Source organism: Mesoplodon bidens (assembly GCF_964165515.1).
Source record: "Mesoplodon bidens genome assembly, chromosome: 18".
NCBI classification, from domain to species: domain Eukaryota; kingdom Metazoa; phylum Chordata; class Mammalia; order Artiodactyla; family Ziphiidae; genus Mesoplodon; species Mesoplodon bidens.
Genome location: NC_138175.1, coordinates 15,170,578 through 15,182,070, shown reverse-complemented (window position 1 = coordinate 15,182,070; position 11,493 = coordinate 15,170,578). Strand labels below are relative to the sequence as shown.

Below are 11,493 nucleotides of genomic sequence, written 5' to 3'. Positions count from 1 at the left end.
ATTTTAATAGGTTGTTTTGTAACAAAAAAGTTTTAACAAAAGTTACCAACTGTAAACCTAACTACCTCTCTGACAGTCCTTTCAAACATCTCACAAAGTACGCGGAAAGAGTTAACACAGAGCCAGTTCAAATTCCTGATTTGGTGGTGGAGGTGGAGGCAGGGTTAGAGGTAAAAAGAAGCAAAAAGTGGGGAGGGGAGGGAAGAGGAGGGCTGGCTACTCAGCTCTCACCTGAACCAATAGCATGAAAGTTTCAGGCCCAACGCCCATGTGTGGGACTATTTCAGGAGTCAGAGGTTGCATCTGAATTCACTGTCACTGTAACTTGCCAAAGAACTAGGACAACTTCCTGGTTTGGCTACTTGGAAGCTGCTTCTCCTTTACTCAGAAGGTAAAATCTCAAGCCTCAGCTAATCTGGTGATGGTGATTTGGAGTACGCACTTTTTTCTTTGTGGTGTATTGACTTCTTTATCCACAGGACAGTAGGATGCTTATGAAATAGGGCTTTATTTTTACTAATGACAATATTAACACTAAATTTCTAACAATGTAGAATGGTTCTTCCTGGTTCTTCTTTGCACAGGACAAGACACAGTCTATTGAAGTGTTAGGGAGACTTCCTTGCATGGAAAGGAAGGAACACATCACATATGCTTTCACTGTTTAACAGTTCTCATGTCATTTTTCCTTGGTTTCACTGAGAGCGTGGTTAAATTTTCATGGGGATTACAGTTGCACACAGCGAATCTCACAGTAGGTAAGTGTTCGATGGAACACTCTCAGCTAATATTGTAGAATGGGCTCTTGCTTATTTTCCAGCTAAGGGAAAAGTCTTAAAACTCCCCACATTCATAACAAAGCTACTTTACATGAGAAAGGAGTTTGGAAAGAGATGTCTGGTGAAATCACCCCAATGTTTAGGTCCAGCTGTAGCCCCCCCAGGATGATGTCTGTTCTTAGTGTCACAGCGACCCCTTTTTTTCCCCATAGTCTTTGTTAGTGATGGACCCATACATGATTCAGTTGCACGACGATGGCGACCTCCCCTCAGTGCTGGATGTGCATGTCAACATCCCGGGGAGAAGCTCTGTGCCAGGAAAAATGAAAGGCAGGAAGGCCAGATGGTCCGTGAGGCCCTCGGACATGTCCAACAAAACTTTCAATCCCATCCGGGCCATTGTGGACAGCATGAAGGTGAAGCCAAATCCAAACAAGACCACGATTGCTCTGTCAATTGGTGAGTTGGAGACACTTGACCGAGAGGCAGGCATTGTTCCTCCCACCCCCATCCTCATGGGTTGGTTGGAGAGGATGGAAGTGGAGCGTGGGTCTGAGCACTGGGCCTGGAAGAATAACCTCTTGGCGGTTCTTTTTTTTTTTTTCCTGTGAAAAGGGGACCCTACTGTGTTTGGAAACCTGCCTACAGATCCTGAAGTTACCCAAGCAATAAAAGATGCCCTTGACTCGGGGAAGTATAACGGCTATGCCCCCTCCACTGGTAAATTCCTCCTGAGACTCTAATCTGGTGGCTTCCAAATCTTTAGTGCTCTTCTAATAGGAATAAATTTCTAGCACTCTTCTTTGCTTTCCTGATGCATAATTCCTAAGGAGAAGCTCAGATAAAATGGCTGTTGGATTTGGGGAAAGGAGTCTCAGCATGCTTAACCTCAAGCCATCAAGGTCTAACTTCTTTCCTGGCTTCCTCTGGCATTATGGCACCTCCCTGCTCTAGGTTCCCATTACATACTTATTTCTCAAATAACGCTCCTATTCTATCATCGCTAATTCTAAATGGAGGCCTTGAGTTTGGCTGCACCTGCTTCTTTACAAAGCCCTCTAGCTCCTAAATTAATTTAATTACTGCCCTGTGTAAATAGCTTCTTGGCTTTATTTCTCCTTCTCTACACATTCAAGGTTTAATTTAATTATGGTCCTAGTCACACTCTCAATGTAATTGTGCTTGTTTCAAGGCAAAAACAAAAAACAAAACCAAGAACAGCAAAGAATGAGCTGACCTACTGGGGGATAGAAGGTTTGTTTAGGACAGAAAGAAATTATTCTTAGGTTTAGGTTTAACTCTCTCCATCTATTAAACATTTCTACCCTAAACATTTTGGTAAAATAAATGATTCCTTGACTTTGTTTCAGTGTTGCACATTTCCCCCCTGTGTATATGTGCACATAGAAACATATTCTTAATGCAGAATAAAAATCCAGTTTCATGCTAAAATAGAATTTTAAAAACACTTTAAAGAGATATCAGGGATGTGATTTTTAGGTTTTTAATTTACATTTTATGAAGTTTCATAAATAAAAATCAAAACAAAATAAGACCAAAAGTTAAGTTGTAAAAAAAGTTTATACATAATGGAAAAGAATATGAAAAAGAATGTATATATGTATAACTTAAATCACTTTGCTGTACAGCAGAAATTAACACAACAGTGTAAATCAACTATACTTCAATAAAATTTTTTTAAAGTTTATAATGACTTTTATATCCAAAGTATTAGGAAACTAACTTAACCTGAAAACCCAAAACCAAGTCTCCATTTGACAAAATGCAAAGGATATTAACACTTCATGCCAAAGGAAACACAGATAATAATATATATCTAGAAAACACTCTTCTTTATTAGTAATTAAAGAAGTGCTAATTTGTATAACATCAAGAGACCTATCTCTACCTATTAATTTAACAAACATTAGGAAATACTACCTCTAGTCTTGGTAACTGAAGACAATCTTTCTGGAGCGCAATTTTGTAAAACATAATAATTTGTATGAAACTGTCTATACTTCAAGCTTGTAAGTCAACATTTGGAACTATTGTATGAGAATATAATTTAAAAGAAAAAAATTTTTAATTTCAATATAATTTATTTTAATTTATTTTAATTTATATTATTTATTTTTGGCTGTGTTGGGTCTTCTTTGCTGTTCACGGGCTTTCTCCAGTTGCGGCGAGCGGGGTCCACTCCTCACCGCGGTGGCCCCCCTCCCCCCGCTGCAGAGCATGGGCTCCAGGCGCAGGGCCTCAGCAGTTGTGGCACATGGGCTCAGCAGCTGTGGCTTGCAAGCCCCAGAGCATAGGCTCAGCAGTTGTGGCGCATGGGCCGGTTGCTCTGTGGCACGTGGGATCCTCTGGACCAGGGCTTGAACCCATGTCCCCTGCACTGGCAGGCAGACTCTCAACCACTCCGCCACCAGGGAAGTCCCTCAATATAATTTAAAAGGAAAAATACTAATAGGTATACAATACAATGTGAAAAAGTTAAAATGGACCCAAGGTAATGAATTCATTAATTACAAGTTTTCAAAAAATATAATACCTGGAAGGGATTTAGGAATAATCTAAATCCTAAATAATCTAATCCTATTTTAGATTATTTAATCTAAAATTTAGATTAAATAATCTAAAATAAAATAAAACATATCACAGTAACCAAGATGCTGCAGAGTATTTTATAGTTTGGGGAACTCTTTTTGTTATTATTTATACATTTGTGCTCATTATAAAATTGTAAGATATAAAGTTAATCTCCTTTATCTATAGTGACAGAGAGCTAAACTAGATTGTATGTGCTCTGAGCTGGGCAGAAGGTAGCCTCGAAGCCCTGTTGACTCAAGGGCAAAGCTGTCAGTTGTGGGATGAAAACTTCCAGCTTCCTCATTCTGCTCTTTTCTCTCAGGCTACTTATCGAGTCGGGAGGAGGTTGCTTCTTATTACCACTGTCCCGAGGCACCCCTGGAAGCTAAGGTGAGCCCTAGACAAGGAACCAACTTGGGAACAATATTGGGCAAGCTCTACCCTTTTCCTTGTTTCTGTTCCATGAGGAATAAGGGTTTCAAGTGCAACAAAAACTAAGGATAATTTCCTTTGGCAATTCGAGGACTTTTCATATGGGGAGGCCACTAATCAGTGATTATATTTAATGTCATTATAGTATGATAATAACGTTGCATACAACTCATATAGTGTCTGTCTCAAGGAGGCTTAAAGGACTCAGAGGTCACCCTATATTTGATTCTCTGCAAAAGGTCATTGAAAAATAATAATTCATAAACATCAAATAATTGAAATTTTAAATTTTACCAATAGGTCTTTTGTTAATCTGTAGCTTCCTTCACTGCCCTTAAGGTCACTTAGATGGGAAGATAGAGGTTCCATGGCATACTGGATTGATGGCAGGGCCAAGTTTAAATGCTACCCTCTGCTCTGTTGTCCACTGGGTGGGGGTCAACATTTCTTAACATTAAGAGGTGCCCTATATCTGTCTTTCAGAAGAGAGTCAGGTTTCAAATCTCTGGTCAAAAGTAAATAAATAACCAGGTGAAAAAGTCCAAGGTCATAATGATCTCTTGTGGAGGTCTGCTGAGTCACAGCCAACCCGTCCTTTTTTTTTTTTTTTTTTAGTTTCTGCTTTATAACAAAGTGAATCAGTTATACATATACATCTGTTCCCATATCCCTTCCCTCTTGTGTCTCCCTCCCTCCCACCCTCCCTATCCCACTCCTCCAAGCGGTCACAAAGCACCGAGCTGATCTCCCTGTGCTATGTGGCTGCTTCCCACTAGCTATCTACCTTACGTTTGGTAGTGTATATATGTCCATGCCTCTCTCTTGCTTTGTCACAACCCGTCCTTTTTTAAGTGATTTATTTCTCTTAAGTGGCCAACATTTTCAACAACTTTTAGATATGCACATATATAAACATATTCACCTCTTTCAATTTTGCTTTGTACAGTCCCCACTACTTTACATAGAGTTTGTAAAAATAAGGGGTTTTTTTGCTTCTCACTCATTCATCTGATAACCTCTTTCCTCCTGTTGCTGTTGGAACCCCTAACAAAATGAAACTTTTCTGTTCTTCACAGGATGTCATTCTAACAAGTGGCTGCAGTCAGGCTATTGAACTTTGTTTAGCTGTGCTGGCCAACCCAGGGCAAAACATCCTAGTTCCCAGACCTGGCTTCTCTCTCTACAGGACTCTGGCTGAATCTATGGGAATCGAGGTCAAACCCTACAATTTATTGGTAAATGACTTTTAAATTTTAGACACAAGAGCTCAATTACTACTTCATAAAAATATATGACCGTTATCTTAGCAGAGAAAGATCTGGAAGTGGGTGGTCGAGGCCACAGACACATTTTGTTATTTACATTATATCTTTGAGTGAAGTGAGTAGTCCTACATTTTTCAGAATCATCTTAGTCTCCCCCTTTTTTCCTCCCCAGCCAGAGAAGTTTTGGGAAATTGACCTGAAACAACTGGAATCTCTGATTGATGAAAAGACAGCTTGTCTCGTTGTCAATAATCCATCAAACCCTTGTGGGTCAGTGTTCAGTAGAAGTCATCTCCAGAAAATTTTGGCAGGTAAATCCAGCAGACTTCACTTGACAGGGGAGAAGATGGGGATGGAATCCTTCAGCTGTTTCATGGAACGAGAAAGGAGTCCTTCACTAAGTTCCAAGCCTAGGATGGAGGTGGGAGGGCTCCACTGGGGTCTCTAGTGAGTGGTGTGCCCCTGGAAAGGTAGGAATTTCCTGAAAGAAGGAGAAAAAGAGGAAATACTTGCCTCTTCACCACTCCCATCATGTGGAAGAGAGGGTTTGAAATATCTAGTTAATTAAAGAGTAAATTTAGGCTCTGTACCCTGGAAGAGTATAAGAAGAGTTTATAGTTCTTAAAGAGGAAGATGAAACATACAAACATGAAATGCAAAGTATAATAAGCCCAGGTAAATATTAAATGCTAAGGCAATTCACATTAAAAATGATTTCAGCATGTTTCTCTTATTTTCAGTGGCTGCAAGGCAGTGTGTCCCCATCTTAGCTGATGAGATCTATGGAGACATGGTGAGTCTTGGGTAGGATGCATCACTTCCATACTCTCAATCCCAAATTATCTCATGGCACCTTTAGATGTGGCACCTAGAATGATCAGAAGCAAATCCTAATCATTTCAGTACAGCACTAATCAATATCCCTGCACTCTAAACAGATATACAGATAACCACCCCTTAGCCAGTTTTCCAAAATCCAAAAAGCTATAAAAATCTGAAGATTTTTGGAATTCATTTGGTGGCAAAACCTGACTTGGCCTGATATAAAGATATTTGTAAATCTTTATTTGTCTCACTTATGGATCTATATAAGAGTGTAAGGAAAGGGGCGGAACAGTTACTCTGCTTGATTAGGAGTGCTGTCCCCGATTGCCCTGCGGCTGTTATATAATATATGGTACATGTGCTATATAACGTTTCTAAAATCCAAACAATTCTACATTTTGCCACACACTTGAGCCCAGGAATTTCACATAAGGGATTATGGACCCATATATTATTGTGAAATCTGTAACTCCAACAGTCATTCATTCCCTAGAGCCAAGGGTTGTACCTATTACTGGGCTGGGGTCAGTTTCCTCATTTTAGGCTTCCTTTAATCTAGACTAGATACTGGGTTAAATGTTGTTGGATAGTCCCCTCTGAAGCCTCTTGAGATCCCAATCATGCTTCAGGGTAGGAATGAACCCATAAATCTGAGACCCTGTCCCTAGTGATATAAGGAAAATTTTGCAAGGCATGGGATTTGGAGGAAGGTAAACCAGAAGACAACTGTAACAAGCCCCTCTTCTCCTCAGGCGTTTTCAGATTCCAAATTTGAACCTCTAGCCACCCTCAGTAGCAACGTCCCCATCCTGTCCTGTGGAGGGCTGGCCAAGCGCTGGCTGGTTCCTGGCTGGAGGATGGGCTGGATCCTCATCCATGACCGAAGAGATATTTTTGGCAATGAGGTGAGAGCAACGTGGTGAAATAATGTGTCTAATTTAGGGGCGATTATATATATATATATTTTTTTTTTCTAAATATTTATTTATTTACTTTGCATGCACAGTGGTAAGGAGGTAAGGAGTTTTTTTCTTTCTTTTTGGCCCTGTAGTTCCGTGTGCCTGGAAAGACACTGGATAAAGACAGCACTAGGTATTCCTCTCCAAAACTCACTTTTTCTGTTTTGGTGAGGAAGTTCCATCTACCTCCAATTTTAGTACCACAAAAAAGGAAACAATAGCAGTAATGATACCTAATATTGTCTGTGGGATTACAATGTGCCAGTGCTTTATGTACTTTATTTCAATTTAATTCTCCTAACAACCCTGTGAGGCCAGTATTAGTATTACCTCCATTTTACAGGTGAGAAATATGAGACACAGAGAGGTTGTATAATTTGCCCAGAGTCACACAGCCAGTGCACGGCAGAGCTGGGCTACAAACCTAGGTGGTCTGATCTAAGAATGACACTAGGCACCATCACTTCTCCAGAGATTAAAAACTTGATAGAAAGAATTGGCAGAACAAGGATCTCCACAGTGGGGATGCCTAAGAAAGGCTAAATAATGTGTTTGCTGGGGGGCTTTTAGATCCGAGATGGGCTGGTGAAGCTGAGTCAGCGGATCCTGGGACCCTGCACCCTTGTCCAGGGAGCTCTGAAAAGCATCCTGCGTCGCACCCCTCAAGAGTTCTACCACAACACCCTAAGCTTCCTCAAGGTAAGCGTAGCCCATGACTTTCCACTTTGGGAGTCAAGGATTGCCACCAGTGGAATTTGAAATAATGGGTCCTCATTTCTGGAGCAATGCTCCATTATGGGGCTTCCAAACCAGGAGGTGGCATCAGTGTAAATATCTACCCATACATTTCTCTAACTTCTGGCAATCCACCCTGCTCCTGGCCAAAAGCTTCAAGTGGCAGAGTTTTTATCTTGTTACCCCTTATGCCAGGAGAGCAAACTTAGGTTCCCTGCCTTTGATGTGGGCTCTCCTTTTAATGACTTGGTTTTTCTTTTGCTTAACTTTTCATTCTTGATATCTCTGTCTCCTCTCGTAGTCCAATGCGGATCTCTGCTATGGGGCATTGGCTGCTATCCCTGGACTCCGGCCCATCCGCCCTTCTGGGGCCATGTACCTCATGGTGAGTATGTGGGTGGCAGGCAGTTGGTGGTAGGTGGGGGAAACCAGTCTGCAGGGCTCACAAAGAGAACCACATGGGCTCCTGAGCGAGTCAGTTTAGGAACTGCCTTGTTCTGAATTGTCCCATTGATGTGGTTTAACCTCAGTGCTAAAAAAAAGAAAAAAGAAGAAAAAAAAACTGTTAAAATGACTTAATTCTTCATACAGAGAATCATTTTATATGTAGATACAGGGATGACATAAGACATAAATAAGAGGCTTTCCACACTACTGTAATTCTCACCTAGGAGAGATCTGGTTCCCTAGGAATGTTTTGGGATATATAGGAATTTTGTTTGTTTTCAGAAAGACTGTTTGGGGTGCTATTGGCATTTTATGGGCCAGGGATGCTAAATATTTTTCAATGGGCAGGGTAGTTCCATGCAATCAAGAATAGCCTGGCCCATAATGATAATAGTGCCTTTTTAAAATTAATTAATTAATTAATTAATGTATTTTTGGCTGCGTTGGGTCTTCGTTGCTGCACGTGGGCTTTTTCTCCAGTTGCGGCGGGCGGTGCGCGGGCTTCTCATTGCGGGGGCTTCTCTTGTTGCGGAGCACAGGCTCTAGGTGCCCGGGCTTCAGTAGTTGTGGCTCACAGGCTCTAGAGCGCAGGCTCAGTAGTTGTGGCACACGGGCTTAGTTGCTCCGCGGCATGTAGGATCTTCCCGGACCAGGGCTCGAACCCATGTCCCCTGCTTTGGCAGGTTGATTCTTAACCACTGCGCCACCAGGGAAGTCCCAATAGTGCCTTTTTTGTGAAACACTGGCATCCTATTTCCAGCTTTCATTTATCAGCATCCAAGAAGGAACCCTTCAGTAAGCTAAAACATTAATATAAATATATCCTCTCTTCCCTATGAAAAATTCTGTGAGTTCATAAGAGCAAGAACTCTTAGTTATCAGTAGTGGAGTTCAAAGATGTTTTTTAGAGCAGACCCTACCTTAATTTGTGGCATAGGGAGTTGGCCTGTTTTCCCTCCTGATAAATTTGCATCTCCCTGTTATTGGTATAGGTTGGAATTGAGATGGAACATTTCCCAGAATTTGAGAATGATGTGGAATTCACTGAGCAGTTAGTTGCTGAGCAATCCGTCCACTGCCTCCCGGCAACAGTGAGTGCTTATGTCTCTCAGGACACTCTCAACGGTTTCTAGAGCCTCAGGAACTCTCCCTGAGCTGGTCTTTAGCCTGACTTTTTCTCCCCCAACAAAGCGTACTGTCGGCCTTCATATACTCAGGTTCCTCATCCAAGGATTCAACCAACTGTGGATGGAAAAATATGCGGGGAAAAAAAATCCCAGAAAGTTCCAAAACTTGAATTTGCTGCAGACTGGCAACTATTTACATTGTATTAGGTATTATAAGTAACCTAGAGATGATTTAAAGTACACAGGAAGATGTGTGTAGGTTATGCAAATACTATGCCATTTTATATATGGGACTTGAGCATCCTCGGATTTTGGTACTCTCGAAGGTTCTGGAACCAACCCCCCATGGATACCGAGGGACTACTGTATTCTCTTTTGAAAAGATTCAAACTGATGGGTCTCATGACCTCTATTTAAAATTTGTTTCTCCCCCATCCAGGAAGAAAAATTGTGGTTGAACATTCTAGGTGAGAGGAAATCAAGCTTGTCCCACAAATTCCTTTTAAGATAAATTAGCTCAGTTACTGGCTTAGCACTCCAGTGGTGGGAATTGAGTGAAATGATAGCCTTGGGTTAATGGCATCACTGCTTTTTGCTGATTAGGGCCCTGGCCATATTAGGGTGGTCCAGTCCCTGATTCAATTGCTCTGAGAATAACAGGCTTTTATTTTTGCAGTGCTTCGAGTACCCAAATTTCTTCCGAGTGGTAATCACAATCCCCGAAGTGATGATGCTGGAGGCCTGTAGCCGGATCCAGGAGTTCTGTGAGCAGCACTACCACTGTGCTGAAGGGAGCCAGGAGGAATGTGACAAATAGGATGGAGTCCATTCTCCTGAGTATGTGTCCCATCTGGCTGGGGAGAGCGGGACTGAGCCCTGCTGCTCCTCAGGTGCCCCTGCTGGGAGCACAAATACCACGACAAGGGCTCAGAATTGCTCCAGCTTTCCCCCAGCTGTATCCACACACACACACTCTGAGCCCCAGATTTCATCTCACTCTGCTCTGCTGGAGTGACTCACTAATTCATTAATCCGCCCCTATGACTTCCATCAATCCATCCTCCCATATGACTTCCTCCTTTTAGCTTGAGAGTAACAGGTGGACAAAGTTACCCAGGAAACAGTAGAGACAGGAAAATTAAGAACTCAGGATTTAGAGAATCAAAAGATTGAGGGAAGTTGTGCCCCCAACCATTTCCTCTTACTCTAAGTAAGAACACATTCTCTTCAGTCAGGTCTGAAGCCCAACTCTGTTACTGGCTCACTTCAGGTATACCTCACTGTATGCAATAATGCTATAATGAAAGAAGTTGGGGACACGTGTATTTGGTTAATTCTAAACACATTAGGAAAGCTTGCCAATTTGAAGGATCACTTACAGAAACTTTTCGTTGATTTTTTTTTGTAGAGAATTATTTTGTGATATAAAGAAATTTAATTGATAGAGTTTCTAAATGTAGATATATGTGTATCAGGCTTTCTTAAAATGAGGGCACATCTGTACTAAAAAAAGGAGGAATCAGAGGACCTTCCAGGAACGCTGCTGTGTAAGGGCCAGAATTTTCTTCACTCGTCATTGTTATAGAATCATTATTACTTTTGCTGTAACATTGATATATATGTTATATTATCTTTTCATATGTTTTCTAAGAAACATTTATATTGAAAAGATCTTTTATTTTGCCAAGGGCATAAATTATTGTTTTCCTTTTTCTTTTTTTTTTAAACAAATTTTACTAAGTATTCTCTTCTGTGATGTCATTTTTCTCCTCTGTGGGGAATTTCTATCCCCAGGTGCTGCTTATTGCTCAGTCTGATTGATTTATTACCCACTAGGTTTCATTTATTTCTTTGTAGATGTACTGACATTTGGAGTCACTTAAGAAACACTATTCCTAAAATATTTTATTTGGGAGCTCAGCTTCTTGCTTGTACTAAAAAACAAGACAAACTAAGAAGCAACATTATAAACACCTGGCCTCTGACTTCACACTTTCAACTTTTGGGATCCCCACTCTCCAAATTCCTACACTTGTCTAGATCTACTAACCACTCACTGGGTAACAAGTTGAACTGGTTCAGCTAACCAAGAGAATGAGGTGTGTCCGGTGTGCTCATCTTTCAGTATGAGCTTTCTTTTGTCTGCAAATCCTCTTAAGCACAGTTGCCTAATTTTTTCCTAACCATTGCCCTTGGAGGAGGGAGCCTGAAGTTATTTTGCAAGGTTAGGGGCAGGAATATACCATAATCAATCTAGAAATTCTTAACTAAGGGATGTTTTCCTTATCTAGAATAGGAACTTCAAGTCTCAACTCTGCCAACCACACCCAAT

General features: G+C 41.1%; 1 protein-coding gene across 1 annotated transcript; it reads left to right on the top strand.

Annotated features, from left to right (window-relative positions):
- Nucleotides 1–290: 290 nt before the first annotated feature.
- On the top strand, nt 291–10,904 carry TAT (tyrosine aminotransferase). The gene is made up of 12 exons (XM_081216169.1): nt 291–391; nt 992–1,238; nt 1,395–1,499; nt 3,694–3,761; nt 4,880–5,038; nt 5,241–5,379; nt 5,809–5,861; nt 6,646–6,798; nt 7,423–7,551; nt 7,889–7,972; nt 9,027–9,125; nt 9,838–10,904. The coding sequence occupies exons 2-12, from the start codon at nt 1,004–1,006 to the stop codon at nt 9,976–9,978; spliced, it is 1,365 nt and encodes a 454-aa protein (XP_081072295.1). The 5' UTR covers nt 291–391; nt 992–1,003; the 3' UTR covers nt 9,979–10,904.
- The last annotated feature ends 589 nt before the right edge of the window (nt 10,905–11,493 follow it).